The 15,573-nt window shown below is 27.8% G+C and overlaps 3 protein-coding genes across 3 annotated transcripts; 2 read left to right on the top strand and 1 right to left on the bottom strand.

Annotated features, from left to right (window-relative positions):
- Positions 1–1,870: 1,870 nt before the first annotated feature.
- Positions 1,871–11,107, bottom strand: LOC134837918 (RNA polymerase II-associated protein 1). Its single transcript, XM_063853312.1, has 7 exons — positions 10,918–11,107; positions 9,319–10,859; positions 8,495–8,577; positions 3,737–4,598; positions 2,998–3,127; positions 2,155–2,912; positions 1,871–2,027 (listed from the first exon to the last, which is right to left on the bottom strand). The coding sequence occupies exons 1-6, from the start codon at positions 11,054–11,056 to the stop codon at positions 2,329–2,331; spliced, it is 3,339 nt and encodes a 1,112-aa protein (XP_063709382.1). The 5' UTR covers positions 11,057–11,107; the 3' UTR covers positions 1,871–2,027; positions 2,155–2,328.
- LOC134838507 (general odorant-binding protein 69a) lies at positions 7,625–8,618 on the top strand. The gene is made up of 3 exons (XM_063854050.1): positions 7,625–7,913; positions 7,968–8,238; positions 8,307–8,618. Exons 1-3 carry the CDS (start codon positions 7,860–7,862, stop codon positions 8,450–8,452), a joined length of 471 nt encoding a protein of 156 aa, XP_063710120.1. The 5' UTR covers positions 7,625–7,859; the 3' UTR covers positions 8,453–8,618.
- A 2,297-nt stretch (positions 11,108–13,404) lies between the features above and the next one.
- LOC134828317 (proteasome subunit beta type-3) lies at positions 13,405–14,189 on the top strand. Its single transcript, XM_063841265.1, has 2 exons — positions 13,405–13,434; positions 13,489–14,189. The coding sequence occupies exon 2, from the start codon at positions 13,501–13,503 to the stop codon at positions 14,116–14,118; it is 618 nt and encodes a 205-aa protein (XP_063697335.1). The 5' UTR covers positions 13,405–13,434; positions 13,489–13,500; the 3' UTR covers positions 14,119–14,189.
- Positions 14,190–15,573: the final 1,384 nt, after the last annotated feature.

Raw genomic sequence — 15,573 nt, 5'->3', positions numbered from 1 at the left:
CGGAGACATTCGCACACATTCAAATATACTTTTGCCGGCATAATTTGTTTAGTTCACGTGCTGCTGCTTGCCTACCGTGTGTGTGGCAAAATATAAACGTTTAACGGAAAAACGGGGGATTTTTGCATGCGTGGATTTTTTCATGTGAGCGCTTTTTTTTTTGTTAAAAATAATAATTAAAAAAATTAATTAAAAATTTTAAAAATTAACAAAAAATGTCTTATATTTTTTTTGTATCAAAAATTTTAAAAAAATTAATGTCTTAAATTAAAAAAAAATTCAAAGTTTAAAATTTTTTTGAGCAATTTTTTACAATTTACAATTTTACAAAAATTTACAATCTTTTGTATTTAATTTTTTTAAATGATCTACATATTTTTTTTTTTAAATTAAAAGTTAAAATTTGAATTGTTTTGAATTTTTTTAATGAAGAATGATGAATAAGTTGAAGAAAAATAACCTTACTTTTCAAAATTAAAAAAAAAAGATTCTTTAAAAAATATTTACTTTTTTTTTGTATATATGTTTTATATTCTGTAACTATTTAATATACTTCTCTTGAAATTTTCTGAAATTAAAATGTTGTTAAAAAAAAATAATTTTATTATATATAAATAAAAAAAAAAATTAAATTTTAAATTAAAAAAATTATGAAATTAAATTAAATTAAAATTTTTAAAATTAAAAAATTATAAAATTAAATTAAATTAAAATTTTTTAATAAATAATTTTTAATTAATTAATTTTTAAAATAAAATTAAATAAAAACATGAAAATTAAAAAAATATTTTAAAATAATTAAAAAAAATTAAATCGTATTTAAAATATTTTTTGAAATTGAAATTATATAATTAAAAAAAATAATAATAAAAAAATAAATACTTTTTTTTTAAATTATTAAATTAATTTTATATAAATTAAATTACATTTCAAATTTTTAAAAATTTAATAAAATAAAAATTTTAAATTATTTTGGAATTAAATTTAAAATTTTTATAAAATTCAAAAATTATAAAGTTTTTAATAAATTTCGAAGTAAATTTAAATTATTTGTAAAATTTAAAATAAAAAAAATTAAAATTTTTAAAATAAATAAAATATTTTTTAAAATTTTGAAATAAATGAAATTTAATTTTAAAAAGTTCAAATCAAAAAAATAGCAATTTTTTAATTAATTTTAAAAATAATTTATTTTTTTTTAAATTAAATAAAAATAAAATTTTTAAATTAATTTTGAAAAATTAAATATAAAATTAAATAAAATTCAAAATATAAAATTTAAAAATGAATTAAATTTCAATAAAATTTTTAATTGAATTTGAATTAAATTAAATAAAATAAAAAAAATATAAGTAAATAAAATAAAAATTATAAATTAATTTTAAAGTTAAACAGACAGACATTCTTAAAACAGCAGCGTAAATTTAAAAAAAACGCAATTTCTATATAGAATAGAATAAAGACACCAAATAAGCATATGTTAAAAAGAGCGAGAGGCGAATGAATGAATAACGCGAATAAATACTTCGTCATTCAAAAGAGAAACATAAATAGAGAAAAATAACTATTCTTTCCTCCCGGAGTGTCGCAGAGAGAACAAATCCAATATAAATACGGGTTTACTCACGACAATACAAAAATGAACACGGGGACTTTTTTCCCGTGTGCTGCAACGATTCGAAAGACAAACAGAAGGATTAACGTAAAAGGAAATGTCGCCGTGAACAATAGAAATTTTTATGACATCATCATCATCATCAACAATGTTCAAGGTTGCACCGAGAATTTATGTTAATGATTTACAACGAGTAAGCAATACGTATGTAAATTAAATTATTCGTCAATGTAATATCGGTTTGTGGTAGGCCGGAGTAATTTATACAATTCCAAAGGGAAAACGACGTTGAAATCATATTTCGTGAGTGAGACACGTGTTCATGCCAGAAAATTTGCGTTTTGAAACGAGTTTTATTAGAAATTGTTTAGACACTTTTCTTTCCTTGCCTCGGGCGATGACCAGATTTCTGCTGCAAAAATTATTTTTAAATTAATTTTTGAAACTATTTCACTTTGTTGAGAAATCAACTTCGAACAAAATTATTTAAAATAATTTTTTTTTGGTCGCTTGAAGGCTTTGCGAGAAGATTTACTTACCAATTCCTCTTATCACGGATCAAAGAACATTTTTTTCATCAAAATACTAATCAGGTTCCTGATTTGAATATTTTTGTTATTTTTCTTCTTTTCTCTGTAGAATTGATTTTTTTTGTCTTTAATTAATTTATTCACGATCTACTTTTTTTTTTGCATTTTTTTCGATAAAAAATTCTATTTTTGATTCCGTCTTTCATTAAATTTCTTCAAATGATGCTCTGCAATTTTATATGGGACCGTTCCTTCTCTCAGCAGATTATTCCCAATTGCTCGATGATAACATTTCAGCAAACTCACGTCAGTTTCTTCTGGGTTCAAATAATTTTCTATGCCGCCAAAAAGCATTTCTTCGGTGCACGTGACGAATCTCAATACGGCAATGTGTTCGGACCAAACTCGTTTTCGCCATTTTATGTCATAACTTTGGGCTAACGGGATCATTACCAAGGCACTAAAATGAGGGTCGCCATAACTGCTTCCTTGAAAAGTGTCTAAAAACACGGAATACAAACTTTCGAAGCTTTTACGGGATTCGAGTTTTAAATCCAAATTAAATTTAGGATTGAATTTTTTAAGATATTCCGATTTTTCAATTAATAAAGTTTTAATTTCAGGTTCAAGAAATTTGGAATCTGGCCCGAGATACGCTGTCATGAGATACATCAGCATTTCCGTGTGATTTACGAGAAGAATGTCGCTGCGTTCGAGTGTTGAAGTGAAATTCATCACAGTTTCGATTATTTCTTTTTCAGGAAGGGCTGAAAAAAAAATTTTTTATTAAAATTTCATTTTTTTCTTCATGAAAATGTGATAAAATTGAATTTTTGATGAACAATAATTTACCTTTGTTTAAATTTTCAGCTTTTGGTCCTGCTTCGAGTACATTTAAGAATATGGAGAGTAAGTGATATGGCCAAGATGAGATCAAGATGCGCGTTTTCCATTCAAAAACTGTTAAACTTTTGCCACAAAGCTGAAATTATATGAAAAAAATGTTTAAATTTAAATTTAATTTTCGAATTTAATGTAAAAATTGCATTTTTTACAAAAATTTTATATTTTTTTTAGAGTTAATTAGCAAAAAGTCGATTTTAAAATTTTTGTTAAATTAAATTCTGAAAAAAAATTTTTAAATTTTGAGTAATTTTTGTTAAAAAAAATTATATTATTTTTTTATACCTATTTTAAGTTTAAGTTATTTTTTAAATTAAAATTTTAATATTTTTCAATTTTAAATTTTTTTCTAATTTTTTTTTTTATTTTTTTTAATTTTTTTTTTTAAATTTTTTTTTTAATTTTTTTTATATATTTTTATTTATTTATTTTTATTTTATTTTTTTTTTATTTTTTTTTTTAATTTTTTTATTTATTAAAATTTGCTTAAAAAAAATTTTGCTTTAAAAAAAATAAGAAATTTCAAATTTTCATTTATTTTAATTGCAATTATAATAAAAAATCAATTTTTTGCTAATTTAAAATAAAACTAAAAAAAAATTAAATCTAAAAAATCTCACCTTATTAATTTTCAGCGACGAAACAATCGTATCAACATAAATATCTCTCCATTGTTTCAATCGCTCGCATCAACCTTATTCTCGTAATATTCGGGACAAAACACAACGTCATCCATCAACTCCAGTATCGACATCGCCATCTCCTGACTCAAACATGTAAGCAGCTGCAACGTCATTCGCAGGACAATTTTCGCGCTAATTAGATTTGCATTTGCTCTCGCTGCACTTACAACGCCGGACACCAACAAAATTTCAATTTTCACAAACCAATTTAATGAGTGTGTCGTTGGGGCGCGCATTTGCAAAAACTTGCCGATGAAACTTTTAATTTGCTCATTGAATATTAATGAGAGCAGTTGTTGCTGTTTTGCGCTCGTATCTGACACGCCGGATAATTTGCGTTGAAAATTCAGGATGCTATGGAGCAAAAATGTCGGATAATTTTTCGAAAAAATGAGCGAAGGCACGGAATTTCTGCTCCGAACGACAATCGAACCCAAATTCGGAAGACTTGGAAGGATGTTGGACCGATCTCGATGGTTTTGAAGTAACGCAGCTTTGTCCCGAAGTTCTTCTGTGAGTTTTGTATAAGCTTCAGATTCCAAGAAAAGTCGAAAATAATTATCTACAAATGTCATAAAAGGCCTTGGTTCGCGTCTCATTAACTCTCCGCACACATCTAGACATGTCGCGAGTAGTAATTTCTGCGAAAATTCGTTCAAGCCCGTTCTCGATGCAGCATTGAACCATTTGCAGAGCGACAATTCGAAAATATCCACGAAAAGCGGGTAACAATGCGTTACATCGCCACACAAAAGGAGATTTAGTGCCGCTGTTGCATGTTGTCGGATGATAAATGGACCGTTTTCCTCAAATATGAGATGTTGGTAGTGCCATTCAAGCATGTAACGTATGGCAGGAAGTATATCGCTGTAATGAGATTAGAGGAAAAAAGGGTAAAAGTTAATGTAATGTGTGTGTGGATGAAAAATTTGATGTTTTTTTCGAGTAATTTCATTAAGTGTTCGTTTTGTTTTGGTCAACTTGAATTAAGTTTCGATTTTTGGTTGAATTTTGTTCATTTTTAGGAGCTTAGAGTTCAATTCGAGATCTAAAAATTTCATTTAGAAGTTAAAAATTTTACTTCGAGATCTAAAAATTTCATTTCGAAGGTAAAAATTTTACTTCGAGATCTAAAAATTTCATTTCGAAGTTAAAAATTTTACTTCGAGATCTAAAAATTTCATTTCGAAGGTAAAAATTTTACTTCGAGATCTAAAAATTGCATTTCGAGATGATAAATTTCATTTCGAGACCTGAATTTTATCAAAAATCATTTTTGAGCAAAAATTAATCAATCATCTTTTTCAACAATGCACCGCAAAAATTAACCTTGTAAATGAAGATAAATTAAAGCATCTCTCAAACGAGCCGAATCAATGCAGAAAACACATGACTCTTAATAATAATTAAAGATCTGACACGTAAAAGCCATTGTCGATTGACCTCATGGGTGACTTTGTACAATTTTGCGCCATTTATGTACGAAACACGATCAAATTTAGTTCCAATTAAATTTTAATTAAGTTGACAAGATGTGACAAGATTCCTCTGCCCACTCGAAACATCATGACTCATTTATCAAAATCCATTTTGTCTCGGATTTTACAAAAAATGTTTTTTTTTCCTAAATTCGTTCTTGACACAGAGACACACAAAAATTCCTGCAAATAACAAAAGACGGAGAAATAATTGAATAAAAACATCGTTCGTACTCGTTTTTGTTGTTGTTACAGATCTTCTCTAATTTAGCACGCAAAATGTATAATTCTACGGATAATCTAATAATTCTACATTTTGCGAAGTTTGAGACAAAAAACGATAAAACTGCACATTTAGACTCGTTTGTCACTCAAGTAAAGCAACAAGCTCCGAACAATGTCAATATCAATTATTATCGGAATTTTCGTTCTTTTCCTTTCTCGCTTCATCGCTGCAAATCCATTAATTAACCTCGTCACGATCGTAGATGACGAAAACTCTTCAACTTCTGATGAGAAAACTTTGAATCTCTTGAGCTTGCAATTTGGCGACGAGACTCAAGTTTGTCCCGTTCCCGAATTCGTCGAAAGTGACTTGGAAAATTGTAAGAACAATCGATTGCCGGAGAGTTTTGCTGCCAAATGTTGGATGAAATGTTTCAAAGAGGAGGCGTCAGGTTGTTTCACGGATGAAATTGAGGCAAGCGATCCTTTTTGTCAACTCCCGAAGCCGAAAGACCCATGCGAATTGGCTTATTGGAAGATTCGATGCACGTCGAAGGAAATTTTTGTGGCAATTTATGAGATTTGTCTTCACATCTTTGGATGACGGAGCGATAAGATCGCGCGTAGATGAGTCAAGGAAGAGTTCAAAAACATTAAAAAATATTTGTGACGTAATGAGTGAAGAGAAGAGTAAAATAGCAGAAGTAAACATGAAAATTTCAATTCACACATAAATATTCTAATTATAAATATTTTTGAATACACACAAAATACGTAAAGAGTAAAGAAGATTAAAAATAAAATTTGTGTATAATTGAGAATTTTGTTCTCTGTGTTATATATGAAATTACATATTTTGAGTTAATTAACAGTAGTCGGCTTGAATTTTTTTTATTGAAAATTTAAAAAAAATTAATTGATTCTGAGAAAAAAAAAATTTTGAAAATTTTCTCAGCTCTTCTTAGTTTTTTTAAAAATTAAATTCTAACCTATTAAATGTTTTCAGTTTTCAAAGAAAAGAACTAAAATTTTTAAAAAATGAAAAACTAAGAAAAAATCAAGAGAGCTGAAGTTTTATTTTACGAAAATCTAACTATTTAGGCCTCTTCAGTTTTTTGATAAATTAACTTTAAGATCTTTTCAGTTTTTGATCTTTTTGTCTTCAGTTTTATTCTGAGATGATCTGAATGTTAACTAAACAAAAAACTGAAAAGATCTAAAGTCTCAGATTTCCGTAAAATCTCCTTAGTTTTCAGATTTCTCAAATTTTTAGTATTTTTCGACTCAATAAATTCAGTTTGTTTCAACATATCACAGATTCTAGTATACCGATTTGATTCAGTTAGTGATCTTAATGCTTGATTTTGCACTTTTTGTAATTCATTCAAATCAGTCTCGTTGTTCAAAAAGCTACCATATATTTATATGGCATCAGTCTTTTTTCTCTATCGATCTTATTTCTATGTCTTATTAAAAAATCAACCTTCTTTGCCGTCTTTTTTATCACAGTTTTAAGGTTTTCTTTCATATTCAATTCTTCGTCTATAATGATTCCCAATTATTTGATGGTCGTTCAATTGTATCATCGTGCAAAATCAATTCGGTAGTATCGTTATCTTTGTCTCCAAAAATCATAAACTTTGTTTTACTGACATTCAATTTTAACTTAAACATATCCAGGAATTTCTTCACATTCATAAAATCAGTTTTGAGGTAATTGATTGCATCGTCTGAAGAGCTGAAAATAAAAAACTGAAAAGATCTGATGAAAAATTATTAAAAATTAAATTATAGCCGACTACTGTCTCCATAAGATTACTTCCATATGTGCCCATCTCATTAAAAAAAACTAAAAAAAAAATCCAAATCATGAATGAAATTCTTTCACATAAATATTCGCTCGTCAACTCATGTTCAATAATAATAATCTCAAAAAATAATCCGCTCTACAACGAAAAATTCTCCCAATCTCTTTCTTATGAATTTTTTCAAGGTAGACAAAATTTGATCTTTTTTGAGATTTTCTTCTCTCTAAGCTGCTTTTCTTGCGGTTATTCCCGGAAAAAATAATGATTTTACATTTTTAATGAATCTTTACATTTACGACGGAAGGCAATTTGTCTCTCTCTTTCTCGGTAAATTAATGCTCATTACAAAGCACTTCCTCATGTTTTACATCTTTTTTTTCTAACTTTTTTTTGTGTATAAATATTATTATGAAGTGAAATAATAACAATAATCTCTGATGTAAAATCTCGCAACAAATTGACTCAATTACGACCCGAGATTCTCTTGAGATTCTGACTCACCGAATCAGTCGTTTTCCGAAAGGCAGCGGGAAAAGATCTCTCTAATTTTTTATTTTGTGTTTTTTTTTTTGAAAATAAAAATTATTTATTTGAAATCGTAAAAAAAGGAGGTCAAGATGATGTTTCGGAGTTTGTTGATTTTTTCTGTGATTTCGGCGATTTTTGCAATGGTAAGTTTTTTTTTTGCTAAAAAAAAATTTTTTTTCATGAGAAAATTTTTTTAGCCCCATTTGGAAGGCGAACCAAAGCACGTTGGAGACATTCACAGCGACGCCTATTATTTGCATAATTTTTGCACGAACAACGTCCCGTTCGATCGCATCACGTTCGACGACGAGAAATATCCGAACGATTTGGATTCCAAATGTTACTTGCACTGCATTCTCGGAACAATTGGCGTGATTGATGCGAACGAGAAGCTCTTCGTTGATGTCTTGCTGCCCGGAATAAATGCCGATGACGAGGAAAAGTTGCATCGCAAGTGTGGAAATTTGCGTAAGTATAGCAGACACTTGTTGAGAAAATGCACGAGTGACAATTAATTGAATGGATTTTTTTTGTAGGAGGACGAAATATTTGCGACACGGCATACAAAATAGCAAAGTGCCTCATTACAACGGATTCGGACTACGTGTGTCAGACAGATGTTGTCAAATGTAATTATTCCACGCAACTTCTGTTGCTGCTAACGTTCTACTGGCGTCAATAGAGATTTTTCGTGCTAATTAAGATATAGAGAGAGAGTACTTACGTGTATAGTTTTTCGTCTGGAATTAACGTCAGATAGAGACGAATAAATCTGAATGTTTCGATTTGCATTTGAATTAAGCGGGTCTGTGAAAAATGAAATTAACATTATTTTTAGTTTGGGAAGGAAATGATTTTTTTTTATCGCATTTCGAACAAAATTTAAAGATTTTTTTAAAAATTGATTCTTGAATTTTTTTTTTCATCTTTAATTTAATTTTTATTTATGATGTTTAAAAATTAATTATTTAAAATTTTTTTATTTTTTAAAATTTTTTTATTTTAAAATTTTATGAAATTTTTTATTTTTGAAATTTTATGATTTTTTTTATTTTTGAAAATTTTATGAATTTTTTTATTTTTGAAAATATTTTTTTTTTTTTTGAAATTTTATGATTTTATTTTTTTGTCAAAACTTTATGAAATTTTTTATTTTTGAAATTTTTATTAATTTTTTATTTTTGAAAATTTTATTAATTTATTTTCAATTATTTTTTATTAAAATGAAGCAAGAAAAATAAAAAAAAAGTAATCAAGAAATCTAAAAAAATCATAAAAATTTAAAAGTAAAAAAAAATAATTTTTTTTTTTGAAAAATTTGAAAAATATAAAAATTTATGAAAATTTCTTAAAAATAAGAAAAATTTTAATTCATAAATTTTATTTTAATTTTTTTCGATCTTGTTAATATTAAAAAAAATGTTTTTTTTCGTAAAATTTAAAATTTTAAGAAATTTTTAATTTTTTAAAGAAATTTTCAATTTATTTTTCTTCGAAATGCGGTAAAAAAATCATTTCATGCAAAAAATTTTTCAAAAGTTCACTTACATTAATATCCTTTCGACTAAAAATGAACGTTTTAACAACTTCCAAGACCCCAATCTCTGCCAACTTGACACAAAAGCTCACATCGTACGCTCCAAGAACGCGAAATAGCTTCACAACCAACGAATCTTCCATTTTTTCAACCAAAAATTTCATCAAATTTTCCATCCGCAAAATTTTCGTCGCCATTTCCTTGTTTGTCCTCGCAATTCTGATCAATATTTTTAAACAAGCCTTCACTGTCGGAGCTTCTGGCTTAATTGTCATCAAAATATAACGAATTCTCTCCAAAATGTTCGTCCTCAAAAGACATTCCATTAAATCTGTTTCCGCTAAATGAAAATCGTTCATCGACTCCTTTTCTTTGTCGAAATCGTCTTCGGTGTCGTTCAACGTGCTCGTGAAAGGTTTTGCTTCGAGACTCATTTCAGCAAAGGCATCTTCGAGCGGATCTGATTCCGAAGTTTTATTTCGTTCCATCGCCGGTTGATGCAATCCCGTTGCCGCTTCAAAAATCGTGTCTAAAAGCACTTCGTCGGTGTCGTTGTAGAAAAGATACGCCAAAGCTCGAGATGCTGCTTCGACAATTGCTGGCGTGTTTTCATCCATCGCGAAACGGAGAAAAAAGAAAATTTTCGAAATGGGTAACTCGAGAATTCCGTCGTAAAATCCTTGATTGTAAATGTTTAAAATGCCCGCGATGGAATTTAACGCAGAAATTCGTTGTTGCAAGACATTGGCGCGTGCAAGACGGAATAATTCTTGCAAAGTATATCCGGGACGATGCGCTTCATCGCCATGCAAGTACAATTCACGATCATCTTTGTCACTTTCGAGGTCAGAATAGGGCAATAAGACGCCTTTCCAGTCGAAACGTGCCTCAAAATGCTCCCCCGGCTTGAGTTTTTTGAGATTTTCATCGACATTTTTGGTCCATTGAAGCTTTTCGGTCTCTACAACGTCGAAATGTAACCAATTTTGGGTTTCTGCGTGCTTTGTGAGGTCATCGACGATGGAAATTTCTTCCAAAGAACCCTCGTCAAAGTCCATTTTGACATTTTCTGATGATTTTTCTTCAATTTTTGTGTTTGAACGTTTCGATTTCAAAAAATCAATTAAACTTGGATCAATATTTTTGAGCAATTCTTCCCTTTCTTTCATAATTTCTTCTTCTGAGAGGTTTTCCAAGCGTTTAATGTTCTCTTGATGAATTGCAGCTGCATCACTTCCCTGTAACAAGACACTTTTCTGCCCGATTTTCTCATGAATTTGATTTTTCTTGGCATTTTCTTTCGTTTTTAGTTTGAGAGTCTTCCCAAAAAGACTCGTTTTGTCTGAATTTTCTTCTTTTAAGTCATTTAAATTCAATTTAATTGGCTTTGGAAATGCTTCTGAGCTCAAATCTTCATCAAAATCCTTGAATTGGTCTTCGTTAAAGGGATCCTTTCGTTCTACAATGTCTCCGATGACAACTTTCGACGTCTTTTCTGATGATTTTTTGATGTTACGAGAACGAGCGAAGGCTGAACGTGTATCTTTCGGTTCTAAAAATGCATGTTTTGGTTGAAAATTAATGTTTTAATTTAAAATTAATGAAAATACCTTCAACTCCGTCTTTGTTAAGGCGCACAAATTTGGCAGCCGGTTGAGTTTCTTTATTTTTTCGTTTTTCTGCGAGATATTCTCGTTGCATTCGAAGTAATTCACGCTCGGATTCGTCTTTGGAAGGTCTTTTGATCATTTTTAGCTGTTGTTATTGCGTAATTTCATGTAAAAATCGGAAAAAAAATAATTGTTTTTGTTCAAAAATGTTAGAAAATCGACATTTTGCTAATTCAAACAACTGCCCAATGCACAATTTGAAATTTGTTCGAGACCCGAGACACATTTTTAATTGTGCATTGGGCTATGGTAGAATTAGCAGAATGGCGATTTTCAAAAAGCAGGGTTCAAAAACACTTTTACTTAATTATTTATTTAATTTGTAGTTTTGAAAATAAGTAAAATAAAATTACTTTTTTTAAAAATTACTTCAAAAGAAAAGTAAATTTATTTAGAAAATATTTTCGTTAATTTTAAAAAAATAGAGAAAATTGTCGTCTAAAGAAAGACATACGCACTTCGATGTTATATATCTACGCTTTTTTGTACTCCTCATTTCACATTTTCGTACTCCTCATGACCCTTTTGCAATTTCATACACTTTCAAAACAAAACCATGTCAAAGGAATTTTTTTTTCAGTTTCAATTTTTTGGCAGTTTTAAGTTGTAAAATGATTAAAAATGATAAATTAGAGCCCCTCTGACAAATTTTTATCTATTTGGAGCAAGATTTGACAAAAATTGCTTTAACACAGTTTTTGACATAGTTTTTTGCTCTTGATTTAGTTTTCAAGACAAAACTATGTCAAAGAAATTTTTTTTTCAGTTTCAATTTTTTGGCAGTTTTGAGTTATAAAATGATTAAAAATGATAAATTAGAGCCCTCTGACAAATTTTTATCCATTTGGAGCAAGATTTGACAAAAAATTGCTTTGACACAGTTTTTGACACAGTTTTTTTGCTCTTGATTTAGTTTTTAAAACAAAACTATGTCAAAGGAAAAATTTTTTTTCAGTTTCAATTTTTTGGCAGTTTTGAGTTATAAAATGATTAAAAATGATAAATTAGAGCCCTCTGACAAATTTTTATCCATTTGGAGCAAGATTTGACAAAAATTGCTTTGACACAGTTTTTGACACAGTTTTTTTGCTCTTGATTTAGTTTTTAAAACAAAACTATGTCAAAGAAAATTTTTTTTTTTCAGTTTCAATTTTTGGGCAGTTTTGAGTTATAAAATGATTAAAAATGATAAATTAGAGCCCTCTGATAAATTTTTATCCATTTGGAGCAAGATTTGACAAAAATTGCTTTGACACAGTTTTTGACACAGTTTTTTTGCTCTTGATTTAGTTTTCAAGACAAAACTATGTCAAAGAAAAAATTTTTTTTCAGTTTCAATTTTTTGGCAGTTTTGAGTTATAAAATGATTAAAAATGATAAATTAGAGCCCTCTGACAAAATTTTATCCATTTGGAGCAAGATTTGACAAAAATTGGCTTTGACACAGTTTTTGACACAGTTTTTGACACAGTTTTTTTGCTCTTGATTTAGTTTTTAAAACAAAACTATGTCAAAGAAAATTTTTTTTTCAGTTTCAATTTTTTGGCAGTTTTGAGTTATAAAATGATTAAAAATGATAAATTAGAGCCCTCTGATAAATTTTTATCCATTTGGAGCAAGATTTGACAAAAATTGCTTTGACACAGTTTTTGACACAGTTTTTGACATAGTTTTTGTCTTGATTTAGTTTTTAAAATAAAACTATGTCAAAGGAAATTTTTTTTTCAGTTTCAATTTTTTGGCAGTTTTGAGTTATAAAATGATTAAAAATGATAAATTAGAGCCCTCTGATAAATTTTTATCCATTTGGAGTAATATTTGACAAAAATTGCTTTGACACAGTTTTTGATTTAGTTTTACTCTTGATTTAGTTTAAAAAAAAAAACTATGTCAAAGGAAATTTTTTTTGCAAATTCTTTTTTACTTTTTTTCAATAAGCCAATCCTCCAAACTTTTTTTGTCCCATGCATCAAAAGTCAAAAATCCAATGTGGCGAAATAAAAAAAAAATAAAATATTTCATCAAAATTTACCATTTTTGGGTCTTTTTTCATGTTTTTTCAAGACATTTTTAAAATTTTTATAAAATATTTTCAATTTTCAAGAATTTTTGTATTGAAAACAAAAATTAACTAATAAATTTAAATTTATTTTTCAAAATTGATTTGTTTCATCCTTTAAAGTTTGCTTTTTTATATTTTTTATTTATTTTTTTTTTTTTTTTTTTTTGAAAAATATAAAAATTATTTTAAATGTTGAAAACTTCAAAAATATTTTTTTTTAATTTTATTTTTTTTTTAAATTTTGTTTTACTTTTACTTGAAGTTAAAATTAAAAAGTAAAAGTAAAATAAAAAATAATTTTGAACCCTGCCAAAAAGTGATTTTTTGTGTGCATTGGGACAGTATTATCACTTTCATTCGTCTCAAACAATTTTGCAGACTCATCCGGTGAACAAGTAAATAATTTTAATTTTCCTGCAAATTTCGTGAAATAAATTGTCGGTTTTTAGCTGAAATTCAAGATGTCGATTCTCGCTTACAACGGAGGCTGTGTGGTTGCGATGAAGGGCAAAAACTGCGTCGCTATCGCTACAGATTTGCGATTCGGTGTGCAAGCCCAAACAATCGACACGGACTTTGAGAAAGTATTCCAAATCAATCCTCACATGTATCTGGGGCTGGTTGGCTTGCAAACGGACATCCTTACGGTGCACGAGAAGTTGATGTTCCGCAAAAATTTGTACGAAGTTCGGGAAAATCGCGTCATGGAGCCCAAAGTATTTTCCGCAATGTTGTCGAGTTTCCTGTATGAACGCAGATTCGGTCCGTACTTCGTGGAGCCCGTAATTGCTGGATTGACGCCGAAAACGTTCGAGCCGTACATTTGCACGATGGATCTGATTGGATGCGACGATACGCCGGATGATTTTTGCGTTGCGGGAACTTGTACAGAGCAACTTTTTGGCATGTGTGAGACTTTGTGGAAGCCGGATTTGTCGCCCGATGACTTGTTCGAGACAATTTCGCAAGCGATGTTGAATGCATTTGATCGAGATGCGATCTCAGGTTGGGGCGCCACAGTTTACATCATCGAAAAGGACAAAGTCACGAAGAAAAGTCTCAAGACACGACAAGATTGAGCTGGTTTTGGTCCTTTTTTCATTATAATTTGTAATTTTTTTGAGAAATAAATCGTTTCTTTCATACTTGATGCGGGAATTTTCCATCCTGAAGGCTTAAAAATGTCTGAAAAGGTAAAAAAAAAATTTAAAATTAAAAAAAAAAAAATTTTTGTCATATTTTTGATTAATTTTTCATTAAAATCTTGATAATTTTTAAATTTTTGAAAAAAATTAAAATTTTTTTTAGAAATTTAGCTCGTAAATATCAACAAAAGTACGTTGAACGACGGCCAACACTCATGTCCTCGTGCTCCTTTTTCGCGTCGTAACCAACAAACAGCAATGAACTAATAATTACAGTCATAAATTTGCCAATTTTTTCAACAAACCAACGTTCTTGTACAAAAAAAAAACAGAATTGACCGGAAATTTTTCGGTTATATTGCATGTGAATATTTTACATGCATGTTTTTTTTCACTCTTAATTACCAAACATAAATTTCCTTTAAATTTGGGTCACATTTGAGGATTTCTTGAAGAGATTTTATCGCTAAACTTTTTTTTTTGTTTGTTGCTTGGAGACGACTTTTAGTTGTTTATTTTTTCGAGAAAATGTTTGAGTTGAAAATTTCTTTTGCGAAGAAAAAAATAATTAAAAATTGAATTTTTAATGGAAAAAAGTGAGAATTAAGATTTTTAAAAGTTTCTGTAAAAAGAAACAAAAAAAAAATGTTTATAAGGAACGAAAATTGCTTCACTGTTAGAAGGAAAAGTCAAAAGTTTGAGAAAAATGTTTTCGATGTTTCATAATTTGTTTGGGAGACCATCGAGGGTTGCGCCGCTTCCGACGATTTTTCATGAAGAGACTTTTTTTCGGTGAGTATTTAATTATTTTTTTAAGAAATTATTTGTTAAAAAAAAAAAAATAAATAAATAAAAATTCCATAATTTTCTCAATTCTATAATTTTTTTAAAAATTATTTAATTTAATTTTTTTTTAAAATTTATTTCACATATTTTGAGAATATTTTGAAAGGATTCGAAAAGAATTTTTAAATTATTAAAAAAAATTCTTTTAATTTTTTTTTTTTAATTTTTAAGAATTTTTTAAAGAAAATAATTTTAATTTTTTTAATTTATTTTAAGAATTTGTTTTTAAAGAATTTTAAATTATTTTTTTTTAAAGAATTTAAAAAATTAATATTTTTAATTTTTTTTAAATATTTTTAAGAATTATTTTTTTTAATTTAAAAAAAAATTTTTTAAATTAATTTATAAAGTTATAATTTTTTTAATATTTTTAAGAATTATTTTTTTAAGTTTTTTTAAAAAAAAATTTTTTTTAATTAATTTATAAAATTATTTTTTAAATATTTTTTTTTATTTTTAAAAATTAATTTTTTTAAGATTTCTTTTAAAAAAAAGTTCTAAAAATTAATTTATAAATTAAAATTTATTTTAAAAAATATTTTA

The sequence above is a fragment of the Culicoides brevitarsis genome, chromosome 1, assembly GCF_036172545.1.
Source record: "Culicoides brevitarsis isolate CSIRO-B50_1 chromosome 1, AGI_CSIRO_Cbre_v1, whole genome shotgun sequence".
NCBI classification, from domain to species: domain Eukaryota; kingdom Metazoa; phylum Arthropoda; class Insecta; order Diptera; family Ceratopogonidae; genus Culicoides; species Culicoides brevitarsis.
The sequence above is the reverse complement of the archived record's forward strand: the minus strand, read 5'-3'. Positions and strand labels throughout refer to the sequence as shown.

Bases quoted from the DNA above. Each gene is read 5' to 3' on its own strand.
- LOC134828317 (XM_063841265.1), top strand. From the start codon at position 13,501: ATGTCGATTCTCGCTTACAACGGAGGCTGTGTGGTTGCGATGAAGGGC.
- LOC134838507 (XM_063854050.1), top strand. From the start codon at position 7,860: ATGATGTTTCGGAGTTTGTTGATTTTTTCTGTGATTTCGGCGATTTTT. The intron at 7,914-7,967 runs GTAAGTTTTTTT...AAATTTTTTTAG, and splicing joins TTTCGGCGATTTTTGCAATG to CCCCATTTGGAAGGCGAACC. The intron at 8,239-8,306 runs GTAAGTATAGCA...TTTTTTTTGTAG, and splicing joins TCGCAAGTGTGGAAATTTGC to GAGGACGAAATATTTGCGAC.
- LOC134837918 (XM_063853312.1), bottom strand. From the start codon at position 11,056: ATGATCAAAAGACCTTCCAAAGACGAATCCGAGCGTGAATTACTTCGA. The intron at 4,599-8,494 runs GTAAGTACTCTC...ATCTCATTACAG, and splicing joins CCAGACGAAAAACTATACAC to CGATATACTTCCTGCCATAC. The intron at 3,128-3,736 runs GCGAGCGATTGA...ATATAATTTCAG, and splicing joins ATTACGAGAATAAGGTTGAT to CTTTGTGGCAAAAGTTTAAC.